We start from the raw sequence: 26753 nt of genomic DNA, 5'->3' as shown, positions 1-26753 counted from the left end.
GATATACCGTTAATTTTCTGTATCCAAATTGTTTATAAATTTGAAAATTAATTAATCGTATAAGGACCTGCTACTTGTAATTAGTTTAGAGTTTTCTGCAAAAGATAAATACAATGTAAATTTAGAAAGATAAAATTTAAAATTACGTCACCAATTTTATGAATATATAACATTTTCTTTACGAATAAAATTATTCGTACGTGTATCCTGTTGTTGACAATTTTATCCTAGACTAATTTTGTTGTTCATTAGTTGACTATTTTACACATATTAGGTTAAAGTTAAGTTTACATTTACTTGTATTGGAAATATATCCAGCTTAAGTTCCTTATACTTGTGGCTGTAATGAAAGCGGAAGAATTTATTGCTCGTAAATATCTCCTCGAGAAATACCTACTTTTACGTTGTTCGAGAAAGTGCTTTTAATGGGTCAATTCAACATAAAACATTCGCGTATTTTCATATACATTTACAGACTACTCTATTAAGTTAGTAACATCATAAAATCGATATATCTATTAGTTGGATAAGATAGAAAAATCTTCTCATCATACATATCAATAATAAGAAGACAGTAAATAAGTTTTTTTTTTTAATTTGTACCTAACGATAAAGCCGACGTGCTAAATGATGGAAATTAGTCAACGTCGCCTATGAACATTTGCAACACCAGAGGAGTCGCTAATGCATCGCCGGCTTTGAAGGAGAGCTCTTTTTGCACTTTTTTTAAGAGCCCCAAGTTATAGCGCATGAGTATTTAGCATAAGTTATTTAGTGATTAAGTTTTTATTAGCTACAATACAATAAATTAATCCTAACAACATGCATAGATACTTACCCTACGTCAATAAGTGAATATAACTGTTTTTTGAAATAGCCTGTATAGAAGGACTGATAGGTGCATGGAATATAAAAAATAAGTTTGAAATTTAATCTCAGACTACCAATAAATATCGCTCTAAAAACTATGAAAGAAGATAATAATTAATTAGTCCGCAAAATGTTTAGGTGTGAATAGTTTTTATACATAAACAAAATCCGAGATTAGTTCACTGAATAAAAGATTCTCTTCACCCACTTAATTCATCTTGTGTGTGATTTGTACGTCCGCTCTACCGATAAAAGCCTCTTTGTGTGAACTCCGCTGGTTCTAGCATCCCAGCGCTTCGGAATAAGACATTCTTAGCTACTCGTCCTGTGAATGCGAGAAAATCGTGAGTGCTTTTGAAAATTCCGAAGCGGTGCAGGTAGGGTTTAGCGCACAAAAGTAAATACTACTAGTAGATAATAGGTACTATATTCTGTTAGTTGGACTGTTTGGTAGACTGAAGCGTTTTTAGAACGTTTATATTTAAAGAAGTCTTAGATGCGTACCTTTTTTCGTGATGTGTTCCTTAATTTCTCTACGCGCTTTAAAAATAAGAGGCATGTGGTGGGATTTAAACCTCAAAACTTACCATTGAAAGGTCAAGTTTCACTCACTATATACTTCAGGTATATATGTAATGAGGTTTAGGGAATCACATGCACTATAGGTCCATTTCAGTAAACATTAACAAGGACTCTACAGAGCGGTCAAAGGTTATTAGAACGGAATACATAAAACACTGTAAAATAAGATACTTCTCCGCCCGCATTAATTCGTCTCGTGTGTGATTTACACGTCCGCTTCACCCATAAAAGCCTCTTTGTGAACTCCGGTGTTTCAGCGTTCTCGCTTCCGAATAAGAATTTCAATGGTAGATTGTAGACGCGAATAAATCGTGAGTGCTTTTGGAATATCCAGTTAGATGTTCTACTATTCGTTGAACTTTATTATTTTTTAATACTTGATTATAAAGTTGTTTTGGTTTGTTTAATCAAAATATTTGGAAATTATTATAGTTTCAGAATGAGCGCTAAGTAAGTTCGCGCTGCATAATGTTTGGTTTATATTGCGAAGTGAGAATAATAAAATTATTTGTAAACGTAGCGTTATATGGATTATTTTAAGTAATGTACTATAGTATTAAAATTAGCCTTTTATTATTGTACTAATATTTGCCGCTTAAATGTATCAAGAATAAAACACTCATTCTCTGAGTATATCAAGTTTAATGTTGGGTTACTTGTTACATATCTTTTTCTTAGCAAAAACACTTATTAATGTACTATAAATGTATAACTACTAGAACTAATTAGAGAAGTTTACTTGTTTATAGCGATAGTAATATCGTCGTCTATCTTCATCTGTGTAGATTAAATACCTACATAGTTTTCGCCTTTACTGAATTTTATAAATAATTTTGTCATACCTGTCTGTATATTTGCACGCCTTAAAGGCAAATTAAGAGCATATTAAACTTTGTCTTAACACCCATTGTACCTTATTTAGCAAATAAAGATTTTGATAAAGAGAGGTGCAAAAGTAGATCGATTGGTTCGTGTTAATTTACACACTGCCCTTTGCATCCCAACTTGGCTGTCCCACTATTGTGTGTCTAAATTGTGTTTTATACATTTAGCCTCATATAAATTCATAAAATATCATTTCTGAAGCTCATTCATAAACGATTTTACGTCGTCCAACCTACTTAACACTATCTATTTTCTGTCGGATTTTGCGTCCGTGAGGCGATAAAAGCCTCTTTGTGTCCTGCCGCACCGCTCGGGGATAACTCTTTCACTACACTATGGGCATTATGGGAAAATGGGCGGTGCAGGCTAAGAATTTCTAAAGAGGTCTCGAGGTCTATATTTATTTTTGTTTATGAATTTTGCGGAGGTGAAGTCTTTGGGAAGCCATGGAAATTGTAATAATTTAACAGACAGTAATTTTTTCCAATGTCGTACTTATGTGTATTACTGAAGACTAAGTTAAAACGCTTCAAGTAAGTACCAACTACTTTGAGATGATATGCAACCAGCATCTATCATAGTATTTTTTTTAAAAACGGCCACCGTAATGGCTTAAAATCACATAACTACTGTGTGAATTATGTTACAATATATTATGTCCATCGCGGAATTTATCGAATTAATGTGATTCTAAGTTCATAAAATAGATTTCCAAAAACGAATACAATAAATTATTAATTATTCATGACAATGCACAATGACAATAATAGTATCATTGAAACTGTTGTTAGAATATTATGTGATTCACGTTAAGCGCATTGAAACACTCAATCCGTATATCTATTTACCTATATTTTATGCATATACCTAAATAATGACGAAACAGTACATTTGTAACGAGATGACCCCTTTCTCCAACATACAGGTGTGTCGTAACAAACCGCGCTAGTTAACCCTAATGTGCGCGGGGCTCGTGACAAACGGGACGCGCGACACGGAACGGCTTTTAGTCTCGTCTCTTACGTCACGTGACACGTCGAGAGGGACACGTGTTTTCCGGCAGGGTTTTAATGATAAACACTTGGTACATGCTATTGTATTTGGTTTCTTGTTTCCGTATTGATATTGTTCACTAATTGAGATATTTTGAGGTTTTAAGGTGAGATATTTTAAGTGTTAAGTTTTATTCGTCTTTTTATTAGATTTTACCCATGTATAGGAAAAAATTGAGTAGGTTATAAATTTAATTTTACTAAGTGTTTTATTTTGGCAATACAGAATAAAATTAAATTACCAGAGATATTTAGTCGACACTACTGACTATGTCTTACACACAGTATAATTTTTGTTTTATTTACGTAAAAAATAAGTTGTCAATGCAAAATTACGTTGTACAAAAATTACGTTGATATAAACACCACAATAAAAAAATACTCACTTAGCAATTGTTTTAAACGAACATCGACAATCACATTTATAATGAGACCCTTTCTACAACAGTACAGGTGTTCCCGTAACAAACCGCTCTAGTTAACCTTAATGTGGGGCTCGTGTCAAACATAGCGACACGCTTCAGCTTTTAGCCGAAAATTACTTAGACCGAAAATCTTGCTTTTTTACATGTGATACTTGTATATTTATTTCGTATAGCTTAATGTCATGCCAATTTTTTAGTCTGTTACCTTCCACCTTTCGATAAAAGATGGCGCTACGTATGTTGTGTAGGTTAATAGCAGATAGATCATATCATGGGCAAACAAAGTCTGTTATAAATATGTACCACCTGCGACATTTTGGGGTTATGTTAGAACAACGAAGAGTACCACCATTTTTCTACGCATATAACTTCAAAAACTATACAATAGAAACCTTTATCCATTACAGTTGGTTTATATGCAAATAATAAAACCGAGTGGTTCGGAAGTGCTTGTTATGTCCAGAATTGGGTTTAAATTTTTTGGTGCGTAAATTCGATCGTAACTGCATTTGTTGCTTTTTTCAAACGAATATCCGTTTTATTATTTCCCCCATTCTCTACTTTTATGTCACTTTATATGTATCGTGCTCCGGTGAACTAAAACGTTTGTGGTGAGATCTTAGGCGGTTTGCCAACTTGCAACATGTTGCGAAGGTTGTAAATAAGAGTATAATTTCGGCTAGCCGTACCAGCCGGTATCGATAGCCTATGTTTTCTATACGAATAACCATATTTCAAGGAAATTGTATTTGTAAGGGTAGCTATACTTTCAATGCTCTATGAAAGCTATATGATAATGTCCAATATAGATTGGCCATTAACCTGCACGTTCCTTAAATAATCTGCATTATATGTAGCAGTATTGTGGAACATGCTCTGGGCTTCTCTTGTTGTGAGGGTAGATTGTGCTTTGCCCAGTTATTGGATGTAAAAAAGGTAAGGTAAGCTAAGGTACATTTTGGTTATGGCTTCCTAGAATGAGGTTATTCGGTATATTCTGCAATATTTTTAACAAATTCTTTAATTAGTGGACATACGTTTTTTAGCAAAATAAAACAGTGCAGCTCTACCAGTTTCCTGCAGCATCAAACTATTTTGTCTAAAAACTCCCACATAATAATACACGTATTTTAATCACGTGTGATTTCAGACTTGCGTAGAACAGCGTTGTTTTTGTTTTGTTCCTTTGTTTACGTCGTGCGATGAGAACAAAACACTGGCAGCTGTACGCAACGGGCCGTTGTCAAGTATGGGACAAGTGAACGGTGAACAACAATCTGCTTGAATAGTGAACAATCCACAAAAACAAAGACGTGTCACTCGCGTCACTTTGTGTAAAGATTTAAATCATGAATGACGTTTCTTTTATTAACTTAAGAGTTGGCAAATGGTCGCTCTTAATATTAACAATGGACGAAAAGTAATCAAGTAAATTAATGGTAGATTATATTATGCGGGAAATGCGCTTTGTGATATAATATCATAAATAGGTCAAATGTAATTTACGTTTACGTATCTGTGAGTGAAAATATCTGCACTCATATTTAACATTTTATAGGTAGGAAAAAAAAAAATTGTGTTCCATACTACTTTATTCTTATTTTTCTCTCAAACTTTCACTTACAAGAGGTTTTAAAAAGTACTATTTTTGGGAGACTTTTGAACACCTCCTATTATATTTATGGATAGCCGACCTCATTTATTATTTCATATTTTCACTATGCAATTGTATATCACTGGATATATAATTACAATTACTGGATATATATACAACTAGTTTTTGCCCGCGGCTTCGCCCGCGTTTAAAAGAAAATAATATGACATACTAACATACATAAAACTGAATATTCATACCTTCATTGGAAAGAAAGTGGAAAGAATAGAAGTCATCTAGCGAAAATTGGTCGTACCAACTCTGAAACCTTCGTGGGCTCATGGACAACAACTTTGCTAAAGATCATAACTTGATCAAATGCATAGTTTACAATTCAATCCTTACTAATATCGATTAAAATAATCGACTTTTTGGTCCAAAAGTTCGATTCTCCGATTAATCGATCTTAGATCGCCATCCTTAGTTCCCGTGGGATTTTCGGGATAAAAACTATCCTATGACCTTTCTCGGGTCTCAGACTATCTTTGTACAAAATTTCATTAAAATCGGTACAGTGGTTTAGGCGTGAAGAAGAGACATACAGACAGACAGAGTTACTTTCGGATTTATAATATTAGTAAGGACTAGTAAGAATTGTAGTCACTGGATATGAAGTCACACATATTGAGGGTTTTATGGCATCGGCTACATAACCTTAAAACGGACGTCAGAGCCTTCAGGGTTCTTGAATATTCCTAAGTTACGAATAGTATAATCCTACTGAATTATTCACGATAGGCTAAGGATATCGGCTTGGATTATGTTTAGCAATCTCTCACGCTGTCACACGCGATTAGCAGTAATTACCTATGCCTATCAGCTAATTATAAATGTTAATTAAAGCATGAGATAATGTAATTGCCCTTAATTGCCCGATGTTGTGCAATATTGGAAATTATGGCTTGAACAATTACTTGCGTATAACATTAGGGACGGTGTGCGATATAGTATTACTATCTATTATTTATCTGTCATCTGTACCCTCTGTACAATTTCAAATCAGCGCCCCTAGCGGATTGTGTCAGGACTTGGAAATAGTATGGACCAATACGTAAACAAATACCAAAACAGTCATATTTGACAAAACGTAAAAACTCATGGTAAGGGTACTGTTTATATCTTGAATAGTATACGATGTACGCTCACAGGATTCCAGGCGCGAGTTCTGCTCATATTTGTGGCCATGATTTTAAAATTTTATTCCGAGTCGAATATTTGTCTATGGTCAAGTTTCATGTGTCTGTATGGATTTATAATATGAGAAACGTCTTATTGATTATACATATATTAGGGCTTCAGGGCTTCACATATATTAGGGCTTCAGGATTACATATTATTAAATCACATTTAGGTTCCTAGGCACATAAACCTGTTCTAAGTCTCAGTGCTTAGGTAATAGAGACTTAAACACTGACGCTTAAAGTGTACAAAAGTAATTTTAAACTAATCTATAAAGTTCCTATAACACATAAGACCATTATATCACAATAGAACATAACCGCTTTAAGTTGTAGTTCATAAATAGATTAGCATCACGTCGCACCCAGGAGTCGGTTGCCAGTAAAGGCCTGCCGGAAATGAGGGTTGTCTCGAGGGCGCGCCATTTCCGCCTCGGCCGCTCCGGAAACTCAGTACTGATGGCACAGTGCTGCCATCTGCGATGCGTTCGCGCCTCCGACCTCAACTATGCTTATTATTAAATCATGTTTATTTTATTTCGTGTTATGTTGTATTTCGTCCTATCATCACGAAGATAATCATTATGTTTGTACTAAATTTATACTTACCGGATAATCTTCCACGTCTCTTTCCACTACTATGTTTTATTATCGTGTATCTTTGTATGAAAATCCTTCCATACATATGTTAGTGCTTTCAAAAATGCTCTAAAACGTTCTTTACGTTTTTAAAATATTGATCATAAATGTGGTTGCGATCGTGTTAGCGCAATCTATTTAGTCCCTGTGAGGAATTTTCAAAAACATTGTCATCCATGTTGTTTAAGAAACTGCTGTAAAAATTCTTCATTATTTTAAGCATTGTGTTAAATTAACGTCAGCTAGTTTTAGAATTAAATTAAGTATCATATATTAATATCTGTCAGATATTTAAATCCGATGAATATTAATCTACTTGAAAATATTTAACTAGGGTCAACAAAAGAGCATTAGCTCAACTATTTGTTATCTAGTTGGTTGCTTAATATCTAGGTCCGTACTAAATCGAGCAAACGAAGTGGCCTACCATTACCGGATACTAGGTGTTATCTAACCGGCGTAAGTTGTACTGAAGCTTAATGTACCCTTTATTGCAATACAGTGGAGCTGCTACGATTAAACTCGACCGGCGTGTACATTGCTTGTTTTGTTCAAGTTTTAATGCGAGTCACTTAGCGGCTAAGTAACGCACTTTTAAATAATAATTAAGTGTGTTTTTTACATTTGTTACATAGTACAGGTTACGGTATTGTTGTGTGATTTCATTTGAAATTTACGTTCAAACTTTTTTGATACTCTATAGTCTATATACTTAAAAATATATGGTATATGAGAATAACTAATAAGGAATTGTACAGCACCAGCAATTGGACGAAAATATGACTTCTTATTAACAGTGGTGTTGCCGTAGCCAAGCTATCTTGAGCATCTAATATTATATTATCTTCTCTAAGGAATTTTCTCATAAAGTAATATGACCGTTTTTTCTGAGATTATCACGAACAAACTTAGATATATTCTTGAGAATCATGATATAATCTAAAAATATTTATATAGGAAACATATTTCAAAGTTATTAACTATTAAAAAACACAAGCTAAGCTACTTATAAAAAAACATATTTTATGCGATGTTACAAAGAACATGCATGATACGAAACAAAGTGAAATTTCACTTGCAAAAGAGAGTCGCTCACTGAGTGGTAGTTAAATATCATGAGTACCTCATACGAAATGCTACTTGCCTACCTAGCAAGTACTAGAGCTAATGTACTATAAGAAGATAGCGCAACTTAGATGCCTTGAATTGAACAGAAAGTACTAAAAATATTGTATGGAAAGCTTAGTAATGCACAATATAATCTTTTGTTCATAATGTAATGTGTTATTTCTTATTTATGAAGAAAATGATAACGAAAAATTTCTGATCAAGAAAAAAAAGCAACAGGGACAAAATTTCACTTTTTGTTATTCGTAAGAAGTAGGCGTACAACTTTGCTAAAAGGCAATAAAAATTATAATATATATTTTCAAGCAATTCTTCTAAAAATCCATCTAAAGCATTTTCTTTGTTGCTAGATAGACGCTCACAAATCGCTAGAACAAAATGCCTGTAGTCATTGTAAAGTTGGGAGAGAGAATGAAACAATGCCTTCGATGCTCAGATCCGTTTTGCGTGAAGCTGAAAGCGTTTGAATTGGAAAATGAATAGAACGCGATAACGACTGGTATCACTCTCTTCGCGACGTGTTTATCATTGGAACAATCGGCCGGTAAACTTGTTCTAGCACGTTTTTAGTATCTACTTTTAAATTAATTATATAAATATTTTAAAAAGCTTAGGTAATTTTAAATGAAATAAATATTGTATTAACTGGTCATCACTATTTCCGTGTACACTGTACACGTTTATGCTTTACTTAAAATGTTTACAAATTAGATCACATGCCATATATTAGTAAATATTACTCACTCCTTACAAGAAAATGTAACCAGTTTTGACAATTGAAATTGTCACTGTCATCTATTTTCGTGTTTGAAAAATATTTAATAAATGTAGTTTTTAGAGTATTTACGAATGAAACGATATTTTTCCGCACTTTTTTCGATTTTGTGTTTTTGCACCACATAACTGCACATGTCAACATTGTTCCACGTAAATTACACCATGACAGCCATTAAATGGCTGACACATTTGTCAGCCGTTTAAGCCATTTAATGGCTTCCTTAAATTACAAGGCGGTGAAATATCTATTCTTATCTATGTTACATACAGACAGTATTTTTTCTTTATTTTTAAAATATCTTATTTTTACTAACTTCAGTGCCATTATTAATTTTGGAGTCATTGTTAAACATAAAAAAGTAAATAGGAAATAATATGATAAAAAATGTAATATATTATTTTTTGCGTTGCATACAACTACAAATAACTATAACACTTACGTTTACTACGCAACAACAGATTTTAAAGTTGCTAACATTGTAGACAACATTCATATTGCTAAAGCTGAACTAAAATGTATTTGGAACGACCTACAAGCGAAGTTTTACATTAAAAGAAGTAAAGTTTTGCAAACTCGCTGTAAATTCTGTGACAACACTGCACTCTGCATGTTCCGTCGCCACGTCGGGCTAAGCTGCTGTCAAAACAACGTATATAGGAAAGTAATGGCAATGTTTTGTATAGAAGTATATTGAAATGTTATTGTAAAAGTATTTCGAAGAAATATTCGATCAGTTGTAATGTAATTTTAGTCTGTGGTTATGCGAAATGGATTTGATGTATCTGCGGTTAGAGCACACAATAAAATAATTATTATTTTTCTTTTCCGTTTGATTCAAAAATATTAACAATAAATATAAAGACAATAAAATGTTTTAATTTTCCAATATTTTTAGCTGTGGATTTTAAATTTAATTTGACATAAATTATGTTATTATTAGTGGCTGTATATCCATAAATACATTTGCCTGAACAACATTTATATAAAAAAATTAAAAGATTCATTTTGGCGGAAAATTATTAGTAACGTTATGGCAACGTTTTTAAATTAAACACGTAATTGAAAATTTTATTTATGGATATATTGGTAAGCCACATATTTAATTATGTTTTTGCTATTTTGTTACAATTGTCGCGTGTACAATAGCAAAATGATTGTAGATTTTATTGAAGCACATAAATAAGTCTATGGTTACGACCGCATCTGTTTACAAAGCCAAGAGTAACAATACTGAAGTTTCTATGAAACTTATGCTTAAAACCTACACTTTGTACGGAAAGTGAGGAAACTGACGATTTAACAAACTCCCAACGAACTTCAAGTATTTTAGTACTTGAGTTTCAAACGACGTCGTAACTCGGCTTTTTAATAATGGAACTTGTATTATAAAATCTATAGGTATGTTAATTTAAATAGATATAATATTATACAGTGTTATATAATAAATAAATAATTAGGCATTAAATGGTGGCTTGGAGGTAGAGGACCCCAGTACTATCGTTCTAGCCCATGTACATTTGCCGATTTCCAGTGGATCCAAAATTATTTAGGGTATTGTGATTTTTTTGGAAACCCCATAATTTAGTCTAAAGTCCCGATAAACAGCCAGGGTTTTAGGGCTACCGTGTGAAGATTAAAGCCCATCAAAGGGGTAGTCGATGGGAATATGAACAAAACACGTATACGAAGTTATGTATGTGTAGGTACTCTGTCATAAAAAATTGAGTTTACTTTAAGAAGAGCTCTTATGGTGTTATGAGTAAAAATCATTTTTTTATATTCAAAAAGTATCACGCTAGTTGTTCATGCATAAATATGTTAATGGATCGCAATAGAATCGTAACTAATATGAAATATGTTAATGGATTGTATTGGAAAATGTAAAACATTTTGTGTTAAAAGCAACACTGGTTTGAAATATTCCAATCCAATGAGCGCAAGCCGTTCATATTGTATATGTGCGTATAAATGTTGATAATAAAAATTAAGTAAATATTTTAAACAATACGCGTATCTTAGAGCGCGTGACTCCATATATATGATTCATGTCATTGGCGATATTCTCGCGGGTTGGCGCCAAATAACATTATCCGCCATTTCATTTATATTTGACACTATAAAAATATTTCAATATCAGACTTTAATATTCTGAGATAAAAATATTTTATATAAAAGACTTATGCAGTAAACCTGAGAATATGTTTTTAAACAATACTTCCGTGCGCTGCGGGTCTTCATTTAATATTATTCGCCATTCCCGGCGGTCGCGGGTTAATGACAATTTGTTGCCGCCATTCCGTTTCATATTTAGTAACACAGAATTAACATGAGGCAGAAATGGTATTTTTATGTACCGTGGCAGATATGGTTTTTATTAAAAGTTTAATGGTGATTACTAACGTATAATCCATAGCGATGTTAACTGCAATAATTTTTGATATAAAGTTAAAAATGTGGGATTACTACATTTATTTATTTTACTCTAATTTAAGAAAGAATATTTATGTAACTATATCAAAATATTTTAGGTAGGTTTCGAGCTTAGCACGTTTAGTCAAACTTTCTTAATAAGTAAGTAGGTAGGTCCTAGTTACAGTAGTTTCAGAATTACCGAAGACATTTCTATACAACACCTGGTCTGTGTTTTAGATATACATAGCTGCTCGCGTAATATTAACTTTGAAATGAATTCCAGTCTTCCAGCTTAATTTATTATCAGTGAATTCTAAGGTGTACGTAAACAACACCAAGTACTGTAATTAATAGTAGACAAAACAGCTAAAATATTTGAACTTAGAACATTCTGTATCTAATAATACCTACCCATAGAAAGGTTGTAGAACCCGCGTGGTGTAACCCGCTACACCTATTCTAAACTTCAGACAGAACTTGTTCTATTTTCAGCTGATCACTAATGTCCATGAGCGACAGTGACTACTTACCATGAGGTCGAGTGCAAGCTCGTCTGTTACTTCTATTTTCTAAAAATCTCAACATTTTCTAATATAGTATTGAAAGTTACATAAGATTCAGTATTTATTTGATTCAGTTATGTTGGATATTGTTCGATTAAAATTTACTATTTTACTTAATCATTTTTATAGAAACAACTCTGGAAGATTCAGAATAATAGAAATAATATGTTCCTTAAACTAAAGATACATAAAAACCATTACTAGTAAAGGCCTTACCGAGGCTTTCAAGTAACATTCATTACCACCTACACACACCATTCCATAAAAGTACTGCTCGTTTTATAAAAGTAGCGTGTTTTATGGGAAGGCAAACATTTTGCCGGGAAATTCGAGCGAAAACATATGCCATTACCATTGTACGGATAACGCATTAGGCTAATGAGAGATCCGCATTTTTCACTGGCGAATAGCAAATCACGGGCTTCCAATAGATTGAGTAGCTGATCGATAATCCCGAGGAAGACATTATCTATCTTATTACGCTGAAAGGATGGGTGGCCCCGTAATTGGTTTTGTCGATAAATCAATCGGGAAATTCTCGCTATGTCAAAAGGGCTCTGTACTAAATGTGTGTAGGTGTTTTCGTGTCCCTTTCAGTATGTCAGTGAGAGGTTGTCATGAATGACCCAATACAGAAGTAAAATTTGTCAAAACTTGTATTTGATGATTTTGTGGTGTGAAATACTCGTATTATAAAAGGAAATAAGTAATGCGTAAATTACATTGAGAATAATTATCATGAAATATTGTAGGAAGGTAAGAAAATATCTATAAATATAAATAAAATTGGAGTGTCTGTTTTAAATATTTAAATAACCGCTTTTTACTACATGCATATGAATATACATAGGGTATATACACCAAAATAACATTTTTATAAATGTTTGTCTGTCTATTCGTTCTGGCTATATTATTTCAATAGTGATTTAGTTTAGTAAATTTCAAATATAATTTAGTATCAAACAGAAAATAGGCATTTACTTGAAACACAAATATATATCGAATTGCTCTATAATTTGAAGCATATAATGTTTCTATAGATTGCTTATTAATATGATATTCCATTACTACGTGTGGTGTGGAATTCAAATACGTTCGTAATAAGGCAATGTGCAATGCATTAATGTCCGCCTCCGCAATCGCAGTTCAAAAGCGGCTCAGTCCGGCAATAGCCATTATGTGGCGATTTGAATGCAGCGCCGCGCCAACCGCCTGCAATGCAATTAAACGTTACCGACTCACTGCAACTAGGAAATAAGGGCTTCCATTCTTTTTAGAAAATAGTATTTTGTCTTCGAATGGGTGAAGTCAGTTCTCATAGTTTCTGTTCTTCATGTATTGTTCATGTTCTTACTATATTTATATGCATAATTATTCTTCTCTAACAAAGGACGTACCTTCTACGTTAAATGTATTCTTGTATATCAAATATTACATTTCAAATACTACATTCTCTGGAAGATTATGTACACTATAATAATTTCTGCATCCCAAATTGCAGTTCAAAAGCAGTTCAGACCGGCAATGGCCATTATATGGCGATTTAATGTAGCGGTACGCCAACCGCCTGCAATGCAATTAAATGTACCTAACTGAATACAACAGACAAGTGAGAGCTGATTCTTAGCGGTAACTAATGCTTTATCTTTGTATAAACAGAATGTAAAATAATGCTTTGAAGGTTTTAGAACCCTTTGTGGGCACCACCGCCACACCTACTCCTATACAATAAAAAAAAATCTCTAGTTAAAATTATAAATTATGTTTATTAATTGTGTCTTCACTGCACTCATAGTTTCTCACTCTATATTTAGAGAGTATTTACTAAAATGTGATACAATTTCGCTATTTTACACTACGCACTAGTAGCAGAAGTCAATTATGACTTGATTGAAATAATGTGTTTGAATGTAAATGTACACGTTAGACCTTAACCATGTTTATTAATATATGTGGAATTTTCCAATTTTCACTTGACCACTTTCAAGAACTATGACTTTAACCCTTCAAATTCTCACTGTCATGTCTAGCAAGCAATGGCACAATAATGACACAATAATTACTACCGATGTCCTATTGCTACGCGTATAACTATTATGTCTGTGAAATTAAAACTTATTAAAAATCAGGTTTCATCATGCTCAGCATATTTTAAACCTCAACTAAGAACAACAAATTGCAAAACATTTATCATTCTTATATTTCTTTAGCCGCTACGAAACGACGGCCACGTAGCGTCGCTACGAAACTGTAGACTGCATTTTCTATAAATATTTTAAAAGATTTGATGAAAGAATCACGATTGCAAGTTCCTTTTCTGAAATACCGTAAATATATAAAGAACAAAAAATAAATAAGTTAAAAAAGATAACAATAATAACTATTTAATACTTTATTAATATTGAAACTCGGTGTTCAGTTCAAATAAATTACTCGCAGATATAGTCATAACAATTTGTATAAATGTTTTGTCTCCCTACAAAATAAATATGAATCGCGAAATGTTTACTTCACGACCATGTCATAAAATATCGTTTATTTCCCAACGAACACCTCGTAAGCCATTCTCGCCAAATTGTAGCTGGCACCGCTAACTGTTTCGTTCAAACTGCAAGTCCGTGAATGTCTGCGAAATGTGTACATTATGCTATAAAATCTAGACTAGTAGATGCCTAATTGAGCCACCCTGTAACTGTATAGTTATTATCATCTGAGAGGGTGGGAATTCTCCCGCACCCGCTCTCGACGTCAGTCCGCGCGCGGTCTTCCCGGAGAGAATACGTGTCGAACTCTCCCTTGTTTTAGAGGGAAAACTTTTGCACGATCGGGAATATGACTGTTTATAATATCTCTTTTTATTGAGGGCTACTAATGGAGGTGTGCAGTGATGGACGCTATGAAACGTGTATTGGTTGACTGTTTGCGGTGAAAATGATTTTTGACACACTGAATCTGGTTCAGAAATTAGGTGTGAAGTGACTGCGGAGTGATGAAAGGTCAGTTTAGAATTATTTGCTGATTGAATTATTACAATGCTTAAATTGCTTTTACACATGTTTTTATTTATTTTTATATATTTTCTTAATTTCTGTTTTTCGCAGTAATATAATATTGTTTTTGTAACGTTTCACGTTATTGAAACCATTTTATTGTATTTTTTATGAATAAAACTATAATTTTCTATTTAATTTATATGTCTATATAATTCATTTTTTTAATTAATCTGTAAACAATCCCTTTTATATTGTTTTCTAAAACAGTTTTAAAATAAATACCACTAACAAATAAACAAATGAAATAGTTTTTAACTTACCCTATTTATTCCGCTTTCTTAAGTAGTTCCTTTTTATATATTCCGGTTGCCGCCTACGTCTAACCTCATTACGTTAGTTAATGAGCTTGGAACCGCTGGGTTGAGGCTGTATTTCATATAATTATGGAAGTCAACTCTTTAACTAGCTCAGTAATAAGTTTTATAATATTATGATAAGCTAGTCGAATAATCTTCGTGATGTATATTATTAATGAAAGTTATTTACCTGTAATATGAGGTCTTATGAATGTATGTTTTAAATTAAATCGCAATCGAAACCATTATTATTTAGTGGCCTGTTTTTCATAATTTTTCAGGTTATCTATGATATTCATTTCACATACCATGAAAAAACATATTAAAAAATATATAATGCATTCAGGCAGCCGAAATTTGTTACACATGTCAAACATATGTATGTATCAACTTCTCAAATACAACGTGATACAAGAGGGCAAACAGATAAATTTTGTTATTTATATATGTTTTATTAATTGATTAACGTATATAAAAACTTTGTCGTCAGGAACATATTTTTAACAAATATGTTTTTAGAATCTCTGAATTATAGACCTTCGTTTGTTCGTCATACGTCAGAACTAATTTTCCGTTATAACAGCATTCTTAAAAACTGTTGTGTTCTGATTTTAATTGAACGGTAAGGTAGAGATAAGGAAGCGTTTAAGTTAAGTCATAGGGTTATAATGCTTCGGACGGCAATCATAACTAGGACGAGAATATTATTTGGACTAACTAATATACATTGTACATGGATAGTAGTAAGAAATTAATATGAAGACTGCATGCTTCTTTTGCTACTTTCATGTTATAAAATGCTGAACAGGCAAGAGAACTCCGTCAAGGTCGAAGTTCCTGTCAATAATGAGACACAACTCACGTATAATACAAAAAAAAAGTAATATCTAATAAAATTAAATGAATTCTTCATGTGTTCTGTAATGGGCCGCACACGATGCTCGTTTGCATGAATCTCGATAATTGCACGCATATACATGCTCGTATGTAATAGAAAGTGATAGATAGAAATTCACATAGACAGGACACAACAGTTATACGTTAAGTGATGATTTTTACCATCCGACTCCTGCGGTAAGCCTAAGAAACTTTATCCTAAAAGCATAGATTAGTAAAGATTACTCACGCCTAACAAAAAAATGTACCCAGTTTTGAGAATTGAAATAGTTGCGTAAAAAAGTTTTGCCACGTCTCCGTGCTAAAATATCCCTAAAATATTTGAAATAATTATTTATTTATTACGTAAATTACGTAAATTACGTAATTATTACGTAAATTAGTTATTTATTCGTAAATTTTCTCTAAAAATGATTTTATTTGTCAAGGATTCAAAAAATGAACTTACTAAAATAAGCCATTTGTGGCTTCATTCAATTTCAAGGCGGCGAAGTATCTTTACTAATCTATGCCTAAAAGATAATAAGATAATAATAATAAGATAAGATAAGAATTTGTTATAGTACTATTACCTCCATACGTAGGCTACGTCAGGTACTATCAACTTTAGTGTATTAAAATTTCCTTTTGTAAAACTAGAAATGTACAAAGCAAACTGATGTGGTTTTCATTGTTAATTAAGTAGCTCCACGAAACACTACTCGCTTTTCAGTAGAGTTGTATACTGTATATACAACTAAAACCTAATTAATACGTCTCCTTCATGAACAATGCATAGTTGGTAATGTAACATAAATAATGTTGTTTAACTGTGTCTGCAATAAAGCGTTTGTATCATACGGGTACCGTAGATAAATAAATATTCCACTCGGATTACTCGAATTTTGGATGTCATAGATACACACAAAGACAAATGCTTGGAATTTGAACGACATGAAATGGATTGGGATCTGGAAATACATTTCTAAATAGAGTACATTCCTCATAAGATTTTAATGTAGAATTATATGTTACCATCTCACAAATAGTTTCAGCAATAGTGAGGAAGTGGTGCAAGATGATTAGTGCACTATCACTTATATCAAGGCGCCTTTCCTGTCGCGCGTGTTATATTCACACGTGAGGCCCGTTCCCACACATGAATAAGAGTGCATTTCCCGTAGAGCGTGTTTATGCCCGTGCGGTATGCGTGTATACATGAGACGACGGGATGATAATGACACGCGTGCCGCATTCGTGTCTAAACAAATGTTACCTAAAGAAAGGGATAATCTGCCTCATGAATCTGATATAACGTCTTAAAACGGATAAGAATTCCTGCATAAGAATAAAAAATAACATGCATATGGATGCACGGGAAATCTCGTATTAATAAAAATATAGGCGTTATTTTTACGCTATTCACATGTTGTCATTGTAAGTGCTTAATTTAATAGGTTGGGTAAATAGGTCAACTGCAATCGCTTCATAACATGTACTACTACTACAGTTGATATTATATTATCGTCCAATATATTCTTCCTTTACCAACGTAAGGAAAATGGAGGTCTAGGAGTAACTTTACACGTAGTCTGTTAGAGCTTGACTAACATGATACTACTGGAAGACCTATTTATTATCATGTAGAACTAGCTGTAACGAAGAGCTGTTGGGAGTCAGTTTTAAAATACATTTTTGTTAGTTGGCGAAGGTAAGAAAATCTTGTTTGGGTATAATTAGTAAACTATAATAATATAAAGACTGCATATATTTTTTTTATATAATATAGGAGTAGCAGACGAGCATGCAGTCCACCTGATGGTAAATGGCTATTGCCACCCATGGACATCTGTAATCAACTCCAGATAGAATTAAATATTCTTACCTGAGGTCGGCCACAGATTCGTCGCTACCCCTGAGGACTAAGCTGAATGCCTCGGAAAAGTATGTTTCCCTTACCCCTTCAAAACGGAACAGCAGCGCCTAACACTACTGTTATTAGGCACACCACCACACCACCGAACCACAAAGGGTTCTATCACCTTAACTACGAATTTACTACGAGTTTAAATTACGAATATTGTTTTCTAGTAAGGTACAAAGGAATTTTAACTAATATTATAAATGCGAATGTGAGTTTGCTTGTTGCACATTCACTCTTTAAGTACATAACCGATTGTCATGAAATTTTGTACCCACATTGTTAGGGATTCATAAAAGGATACAGGGTACCTTTTGTTCCGTAAAAAAGTACTACGAGCGACGTTGCGGATATTTTTTTTATAAATTATATTACTTCATATTACTATTCATCACACGTAACCGACACAAAAATACTACGTGCCTCTGATTTACGTATTCAGGCAGAATTTTCGTACTGTAAAATACGTTAAAATAACCCTTCAGCGTAAAAATAATTCCGTGCCAAATAATATGAGTGTTAAGCCAGTGTATTTAGCAAATGGGTCACTTGCAACTGTACGAGTATATAATGGCGACGCAAACGTTCAACCCTGATATACTCGTGTTATATGGATCATTTAAAACAACACTCGACAAAACGAACGCTGTACTAAAACTGTTGAAGTTTATAATTCATGAAAAATTTAGCACGAATATGTTTTGTATTATCGGTAATGTTTTTTTTTGTGGGAAAGGTATTTCCACCTTATATAACATGGAAGAGAATATCACATATAAACAAATATACAGCGTGTATTTTTAAAAAAAAAAAAACAGATAAGTAGCGAGTCAAGTCCCCGAAGGGTTCCGTACAAATATAATACGGTTAATGAAAAACATGTTCTCTAAAAGTGTAAGTTCATAGCTTGACCGGGATCGAATCCTGAACTCTCTGTTTAGCAGACCGTTATGTAGCCACGCGGGACGTATTAATTCATAAAGCCAGTGTTTTCATTAAAATGTATATTTTGTTGGATCGCATGTTTATTTTGTATGACACAGGTTACAAAGGCATCGAACGAATTTACAATAAAGCGTTTTAGATTCATGAACTAAATTTTCAGATTAACATTTTGATGCTTTTGAATAAATTACCTTAGCGTTCCCGCACGATAAAGTGGGTGAGAGGGACTTAATCGCAAAATCTGTATTAATTATAGGTACTGTGACACTTTGCCGAGACCCACCATTATATTTAACAGACCGAATTTATAATGTCAATAATGGACAATAATTTATTTACATTTAAACTAAACTTTCTGGTTTTAAAATTAAGTGTAATATACCCCAATATTATGTTGTAAAAAATACTTAAGAATAAGTTATCTAAAATCAAGTCATTTTCCTTATTAAAACTATCTACAATACAATGTTATTTTGACAGAGTATACTCCTTTGCTTCCGAGACATTACATTTCTTTTATGGATCTTCATGGGCCAGAGGATTCCGAAATTAGAGGTGGGGGTGATTTGGGCAGATAGGCCCTACTACGGTACGTTATAACTGGTTGTTGGAGATGCGGGTTTGTAGCCAGTGCGACAAATTTTAAAATGTGAGATTACTAGAAAATACATAAATAGAATTAAACAAAGTATATAAATAGTATCCTAAACTTATACTATTAATCGTAAAACTTCGTACTTAACGTTAAGTACTAATAGCAGTTCCGTGACGGTTTAAGCACGTCTTTTAAAATATACGTTAACATAATTTTAAGATGTACGAGTATATCTTTACTTTTGTTTTAGGGCACAAGCTTCGATGGCTCTTCTTCCTTCTATCAGTTCACCTAGCAGCGAGTTCGTCGGACAAGCGGCCGCACTTCGTGGTGGAGCCACCACCGCGCGTGCTGTGGCCCGCCACGCGCGGCGCGTACGCTACCTGCCGTGCTACTGGACACCCCGCGCCCGATGTGCACTGGGTCACTGCTGAGGGCCAAGTTATCACCACCATACCAGGGTTGAGGTTAGTACAATTTTTAATATTCATAACGGAGTCACTTACGTGATTGCGCGTATTGCGGTGTGGGTGTGGGATGCGCATGATTACATAACAGAAATAGCGCTCTTAAATACAATTCCTGATAGTTTTTTTCATCATATCTAGTACTTGGGTTATGGAAGACCATGCGAGGAGGATGCCTCGTGACAGGCCATACTAGAAGATGGCCAAGCTTGCATAAATTTATGATGTTAAGAAAACTTCGATAGTGCGATTCATGGTCGTGTGACGCCATCTCTTGTCGAATTGTGACAAGTTGGCACAGTAATTTTATTGCTTTTCTTGTTCTCGGGTCCCATTTATATTTCAAACATTTTTATTTAGGTTACGTTTTATCGTGATCTGTGGTCGTGATTCATGCCGCTAATAGAGTTTTTTTTCATGATATTATGTCTAGGATTGTTTATAATACATATATTTTAAACTAGCCGTTACCCGCCCGCTTCGCGTGGCATAAAATACATGCCAAGTAAAAGAAATATTAAATTGTGTTATCTAGCTGCCTAATTATTTATCATGAACGAATTTTACGAAATCAACACACCGTTAACTACTTAGGGTCTTATCGATTTATATGAATTAAAATAATAAATAATACAGCTTTCCACATCACCATGGAGGTACTGTGTCGTACGTAATTAAAATTTACATTTTTATTTAAAAAAAAAAGTATAAATTTCGAAGTATTTATTCTTGGTTGTTTAACAGGACGAAACAAAAAATCGTTTCAAAATTTGATCTATTCCAGCTGTTAATTAAATATTTTTACTTTTTTTTTATTTTTATTTTACACCGTGCATTTTTTCTAAGGGCATTATTCCCGAACTCTATTCCAGCCTAGTTTCAAAGTTCTAAAATAATTATTATTTACTCTATTCCATAGGAACCGTCCATGTTATATGCGGCCTTACATACAGTGGTTCTTTCCAGGGTAGCTGGCTGGGCGGTTAGAGCTCCCATTCTTGCTGCCCGCAACTCCCGAAGTCCCCCTTTAGTCTCGTACGACAGGCAGGGGATACTGTAGCCCTGTTCTAGCCCAAAAATTTTAATCCAAGGTCTATGTGTCTATCACATAACCATCACTAATCCACGCATAACCACAACCATACCCCACGGCAGGACAAAATGTTGGCACGCAGTGTGTTCAAAGTAGTTGCGATGGACCTAATCAGTATACCAAAATTACGCATTATCATATATGAAATTTGCACTCGTCCACGTTGTCGTGTATTTGTCTGAATAGACGTTATCTGAAATTTTACGTTTCTAACTTCGAACTTAAAAGATTCCCGTATATATACATATAACACTTCTTTTACCTCCTTAGTAGAATTTCAAAAACATTCCTATGTACATATGTATCAATAAATACTTTATCATCAAATTTCTGAAAGCTAATTCAACACCTGCGGTCGGCAAGCCGACACCCACGGGTGGTGTATGGCCCGCGACTTTTCCTTGTGGCCCGCGGGTCTGCGCGTTACTAATAATTTACCAAGTGCAAGTCCAACCCGCACCTTGAGCATTCCGTACAACTAAAATTTTTATTTACACATTTTGTGAAAGTTTCAACTGTCTACTTCTACCGGTTTAAAAGTTAGTTGGAAAAATATCGAATAGCAGTTTGTTGTATGGGGACCCCTTTTTGTTTTCAACTTTTTTATTTTTAGTATTTGTTGTTATAGCGGCCACCGTTATGCATCCTCTGTAAGAATTTCAAATGTCTATCTATTACGGTTCCAGAGATAGAGCCCTGTGACACACGGACAGACGGACAGACAGTGAAGTCTTAGTAATAGAGTTCCGTTTTTATCCTTTATGTACGGAGCCATAAAAAACCGTCGATGTGCACTTCAACACGCGTAATACATTCCCATGTTAAAAATATATGTTACGATGGCCCTTGGAATTTCACCCTACACTAAACCTCTCTGCACTCTGTTCTTTTTCCAGACACGCCATAGGAAGTAACTTCAACAACGGTTTTTAAAGAATCTTCCTTTACTTATAGGTTTCTAAAGGTGGTAGAACCCTTTGTGGTTCGACTCCGGCGGCACCACCGCCACACCTATTTCTACCTAATAACAGCAGTGTTAGGCGCTGCTGTGTTCCGTTTTTAAGTGTGTGGTAAGGGAGACAGACTTTTCCGAGGCGTTCCAACTTAGTCCTCAGGGGTAGCGGCGCATCTGTGGCTGACCTCAGGTAGGAATATCTAATCCTATCTGGGATTGATTACAGATGTCCATAGCCACTTACCATCAGGTGGACTGCATGCTCGTCGTCTTCTTTTATACCCTATAGTACCCTAATGGTGGTTGATTGTTGAGTTGCTAAAATGCTGAAACAGATGTGTAAACAGAAAGGCATAATGCATACACCCTTCTATAGCAGTCTTAAGGGTTAATCTAAAAATCTAAAAAAAACCGTGACTCAGATGCTTCATTGATTGTAATGATAATTTTTCATAGTGGTCGCTCCCGAATTAACGGAGTTTGAAATGAAATTCCAACCCCTATTTAACGACCTTAAGGGATGATTTTCCAAAAATAATGGTATAGGTGTTTAATTATTTTCTATCGAAAACCCAAATACCGATTTTTATACAGTTTACATTAAAACTGGAGGACTTTCATACAAACTTACAACCCCTATTTTACCCTCTTGAGGGTAGATTTTCCATAAATGGTGTTAAAAAGTTCTATTATTTCTAACAGGAAAGCCAAATGCAAGTTTTTATAGTCCTTGCTTCCGAATTAACGGAGTTTGAAATAAAATTCCAACCCCCATTTAACGAACTTAAGGGATGATTTTCCAAAAACAATGAAATAGATGATTAATTATTTTCTATCGAAACCCAGATACCGATTTTTATACAGTTTACATCAAAACTGGGGGACTCTCATACAAACTTACAACCCTTATTTAACCCAAATAAGGGTTCATTTTCTAAACGGTAGAATTATAGTTCCACTGTAGCTAACCAGTGAGCCAATGGCTAACTTACATAGTGCTGGCTTTCAAATTGGCAAATTTTAAAATAAGCTGTTAACCCTTATTTTACCAACTTAAGGGTTGATTTTCCAAAAATGGTGAAATAGGTATTTAATTATTTTTAATCGAAAACCTAAATACCGATTTTGATAGCGTTTACATCAAAACTGGGGGAATTCTATACAAACTTACAACCCTTATTTAACCCACATAGGGGTTGATTTTCCAAAAACGGTAGAACTAAAGTTATTTTATATCTAACCAGCAAAGCAATGGCTAACTTTCATAGTGCTGGCTTCCAAAATGGCAAAATTTAAAATAACCTGTCAACCCCTATTTAATCACCTTTAGGGTTGATTTTGGAAAAACCCTTAGATTAGATTTTTATTACTTTAAATCAGAAAGCTAAATACCAATTTTCATCTAGTTTGCTTTAAAACTGACGGACTTTCATATTAACTTCCAACCCCCATTTAACCCCCTTAACGGTGGAATTTCGTAAAATCCGTTCTTAGCTGACCTCTACTCGGTGAAAAGAATATTCCTACCAAATTTCAAGTCTTTAGCTCTAATGGTTCCAGAGATATCGTGATGAGTGACTATATACGTGGAAATCTCTTTTATATATATAGATGTAAAACGTTCTAATATTAAATCGTAAGCTAGCTAAACTTGCAATGTTAGACAATACTTTATATAAGTAAATACTTTGTATAAGTTACTTTACAAGACTGAAACATAAACTTAGTTGTCTAAACATCGTGATTTGCAAGTTATTTACAATACAATTTGCAGAAAATTCCAAGAAGTTAATTAACAAAGTTCTTAGGTAAGATTACAACGAATTGGTTACTAAACAAAGTAAGACAACTTTCGGAAACATTTATAGACAAGAAACTAACTCAATGGACTGTAAGTTTTAAAGATAATATAACTCTTCATAGTTTGAGTCGGGCATAATTATCCTAACTTTTTTACTATATTGTACCAATGTCGTGAGGTTTTTAAGCCTTTTGAATTAGGAGGGTAAAGTTTTTCTTATATGTATTTGAATTTTTGTTATATATACCTAATATAGGAGTAGAATACGAGCATGCAGTCAGCCTGATGGTAAGTGGCTACTGCCGCGCATGGACATCTGTAATCAACCCCAGATAGGATTAGATATTCCTACCTGAGGTCCGCCACAGTTACGTCCAACCACTGAGGACTAAGCTAGAACGCCTCGGAAATGTATGTCTCCCTTACCACACCCTTCAAAACGGAACACAGCAGCGCTTAACACTGCTGTTGTTAGGCAGAAATAGGTGTGGCGGTGGTGCCGTCGGAGTTGAAACAACAAAGGGTTCTACCACCTCCAAGTATGCATGTATGTCTCATTCTTTGGCACGCATTGCAGCCCAAATGGGTTGATGTAAGTTTCTTGTGATCGGAATTAGTACTGAAGTCTAAAATCAACTAGATTCTGCATGCCCGTTTGCTACTTTTATATAAAAACAGCCTAGGCCCGAAGCTTCGAGAAAATACTAGTAAAAATAAATGTATTCGGGTCAAGCTATTATTGCTGTCACCGAAGAATGGAATAGTTTTCTTCTATTTCTCAGCTTAATAAATCAGTCTCGTGGAACATTATACTTTGGACCTACCTTTCAATTGTCGCGCTATTATTCGAATAATGAAAACTTCGTTTCTTTTATTATTGCGCTCAAATTGCTACTTTGTTTTGGTATTTATTGTTGTTGTTGTTCAGATACTGGGGATCTTTAAAGGATTGTATTTCATTTTGCTGTTGTATTAGAGTAGAGTTAAAGGTCATCAGATATTTTTAATTACATTGTTTAACGTTAGAAACTTTTTGAATAGTTACGAACATTTGGAATTCTATTTGTAATATTAAAATTTTCGCTAATTCGTAACTTGAAATGTCATAGCGCAAAATGTATATTTGTAGTTCTTTCGTATTTGTGTAAAGCTATTCAAATAAGATACAAAACAGTAATCTGTATATCCCTTCTCTACCGTAATTTTTCTTAACGACGACTTTTTGACAAAAAAAAAAAACAAAATGTTGAATAAAACTAATCACTCAATATTAACTCTACCGCATGTGAAATAATTCGCACGTTGTGTTGAAAGTTAGATAGATCGGTCTTTGGATTACTTTAGAGCTAGTAAGTTACGAAGTCGACGACGGATCCATTAAATAAACTACTCAAACTTTACCTATATTTTACAAGAAAGCGATACCCGAGCAAGCAAGTTAATATTTACTGCCGATGCCCCGGGAATTTCTTTACTAGGTGTGAGTTTATATAGATACTACACGTTATATCTGTGTGGGTTGTGAATAATTACCACAGTTCCGGAGTGCAGCTCTATAGACGTCACTGACATCCGAATTAACGTAATACACTTGAGGCATACGCGGCATGAGTTTGTAACATGATATTGAGTAACGGGTTTAAGTATGTAACTCGCTCTAAGTGTTCCGGGAATTTACTACTAACCGGATTTATATGTCAGTTAATATTCGTCAAATTTGTACGGATTTAGTTCAACTAGTACGAGAAATGGCGCCAAGAAGTGACTATTCACAGCTGTGACGTTATATGTAGCATTTGGATAGTATCATACTTTATGTAATGTTCATTTTAAATATTTTTAAATGGACTTTGCCAAAAAGATGTTATTTGATTTAGTCGTCGTGTGTATACTGTTTACTCCACTGTTTAGGGTAATGTTTTTCGACCATACGAGTACGTCTCATTCTTTAATACAACTTGCAACTCAAACAGCTTGGAGGATTTTAATATAACTATGAGTCGTTAAATATTACGACATAAACTATATTTTTAAGCAGTCAGGAATCTTGGTAATATAAGTAGGTAATTTAAAAAAATATTTAAATAAGGATAGAATATCTTATGAGAACAAATAATATTTTCAACCAACCTAATAATGAAGAGAGAAGAGATCCGCTGAAAATCGAAACTAATATATCAGTAGACTACAAACCTACCAGTTGCTATTATGTACGTTAACATTTGAATAGAATTAAATACACTACACTTGAGAAGCACAAGTACGGCTTCAGTTTGTTATATGATACTAAGTGACGGATTAAAGTATCAGTAGGTGTCTATTTAGAGCTTTGAGAGAGACGCTTTATGTGACTTCGTTGTATAAATACGAAGTGTGCGATTTCCTACATATGTTATATTACCTATAGCGTTATAATATATTTGATTTTGCGAATATTTAACAATCTTATTTTTTAAATAAAAGTACTATCATTATGTGTCTTTGTTAAATATATATTTGCTATGTTTATTTTTTGTGTATTTATAAATAAAAGGCAATTTATCGGATTATAGTTCACACAGGATTTTAGGTCTGTCTGTCTCGGT

General features: G+C 33.8%; 1 protein-coding gene across 1 annotated transcript in view; it reads left to right on the top strand.

Moving 5' to 3' along the window:
* Window positions 1–14930: 14930 nt before the first annotated feature.
* LOC140744420 (cell adhesion molecule Dscam2) overlaps window positions 14931–26753 on the top strand; it is a 77435-nt gene continuing 65612 nt past the window's right edge. Inside the window, exons 1-2 of the mRNA XM_073076000.1 lie at window positions 14931–15162; window positions 20103–20319. Coding sequence (XP_072932101.1) covers window positions 15156–15162; window positions 20103–20319 — 224 coding nt within the window. The 5' untranslated portion in view covers window positions 14931–15155. The remainder of the gene's footprint in view (window positions 15163–20102; window positions 20320–26753) is intronic.

This window comes from Epargyreus clarus, unplaced genomic scaffold (assembly GCF_041222505.1).
Source record: "Epargyreus clarus isolate Ecla_fem2 unplaced genomic scaffold, WU_Ecla_fem_2.2 ptg000008l, whole genome shotgun sequence".
In the NCBI taxonomy this organism is placed as follows: domain Eukaryota; kingdom Metazoa; phylum Arthropoda; class Insecta; order Lepidoptera; family Hesperiidae; genus Epargyreus; species Epargyreus clarus.
This window is presented reverse-complemented; position numbering and strand designations above follow the sequence as displayed.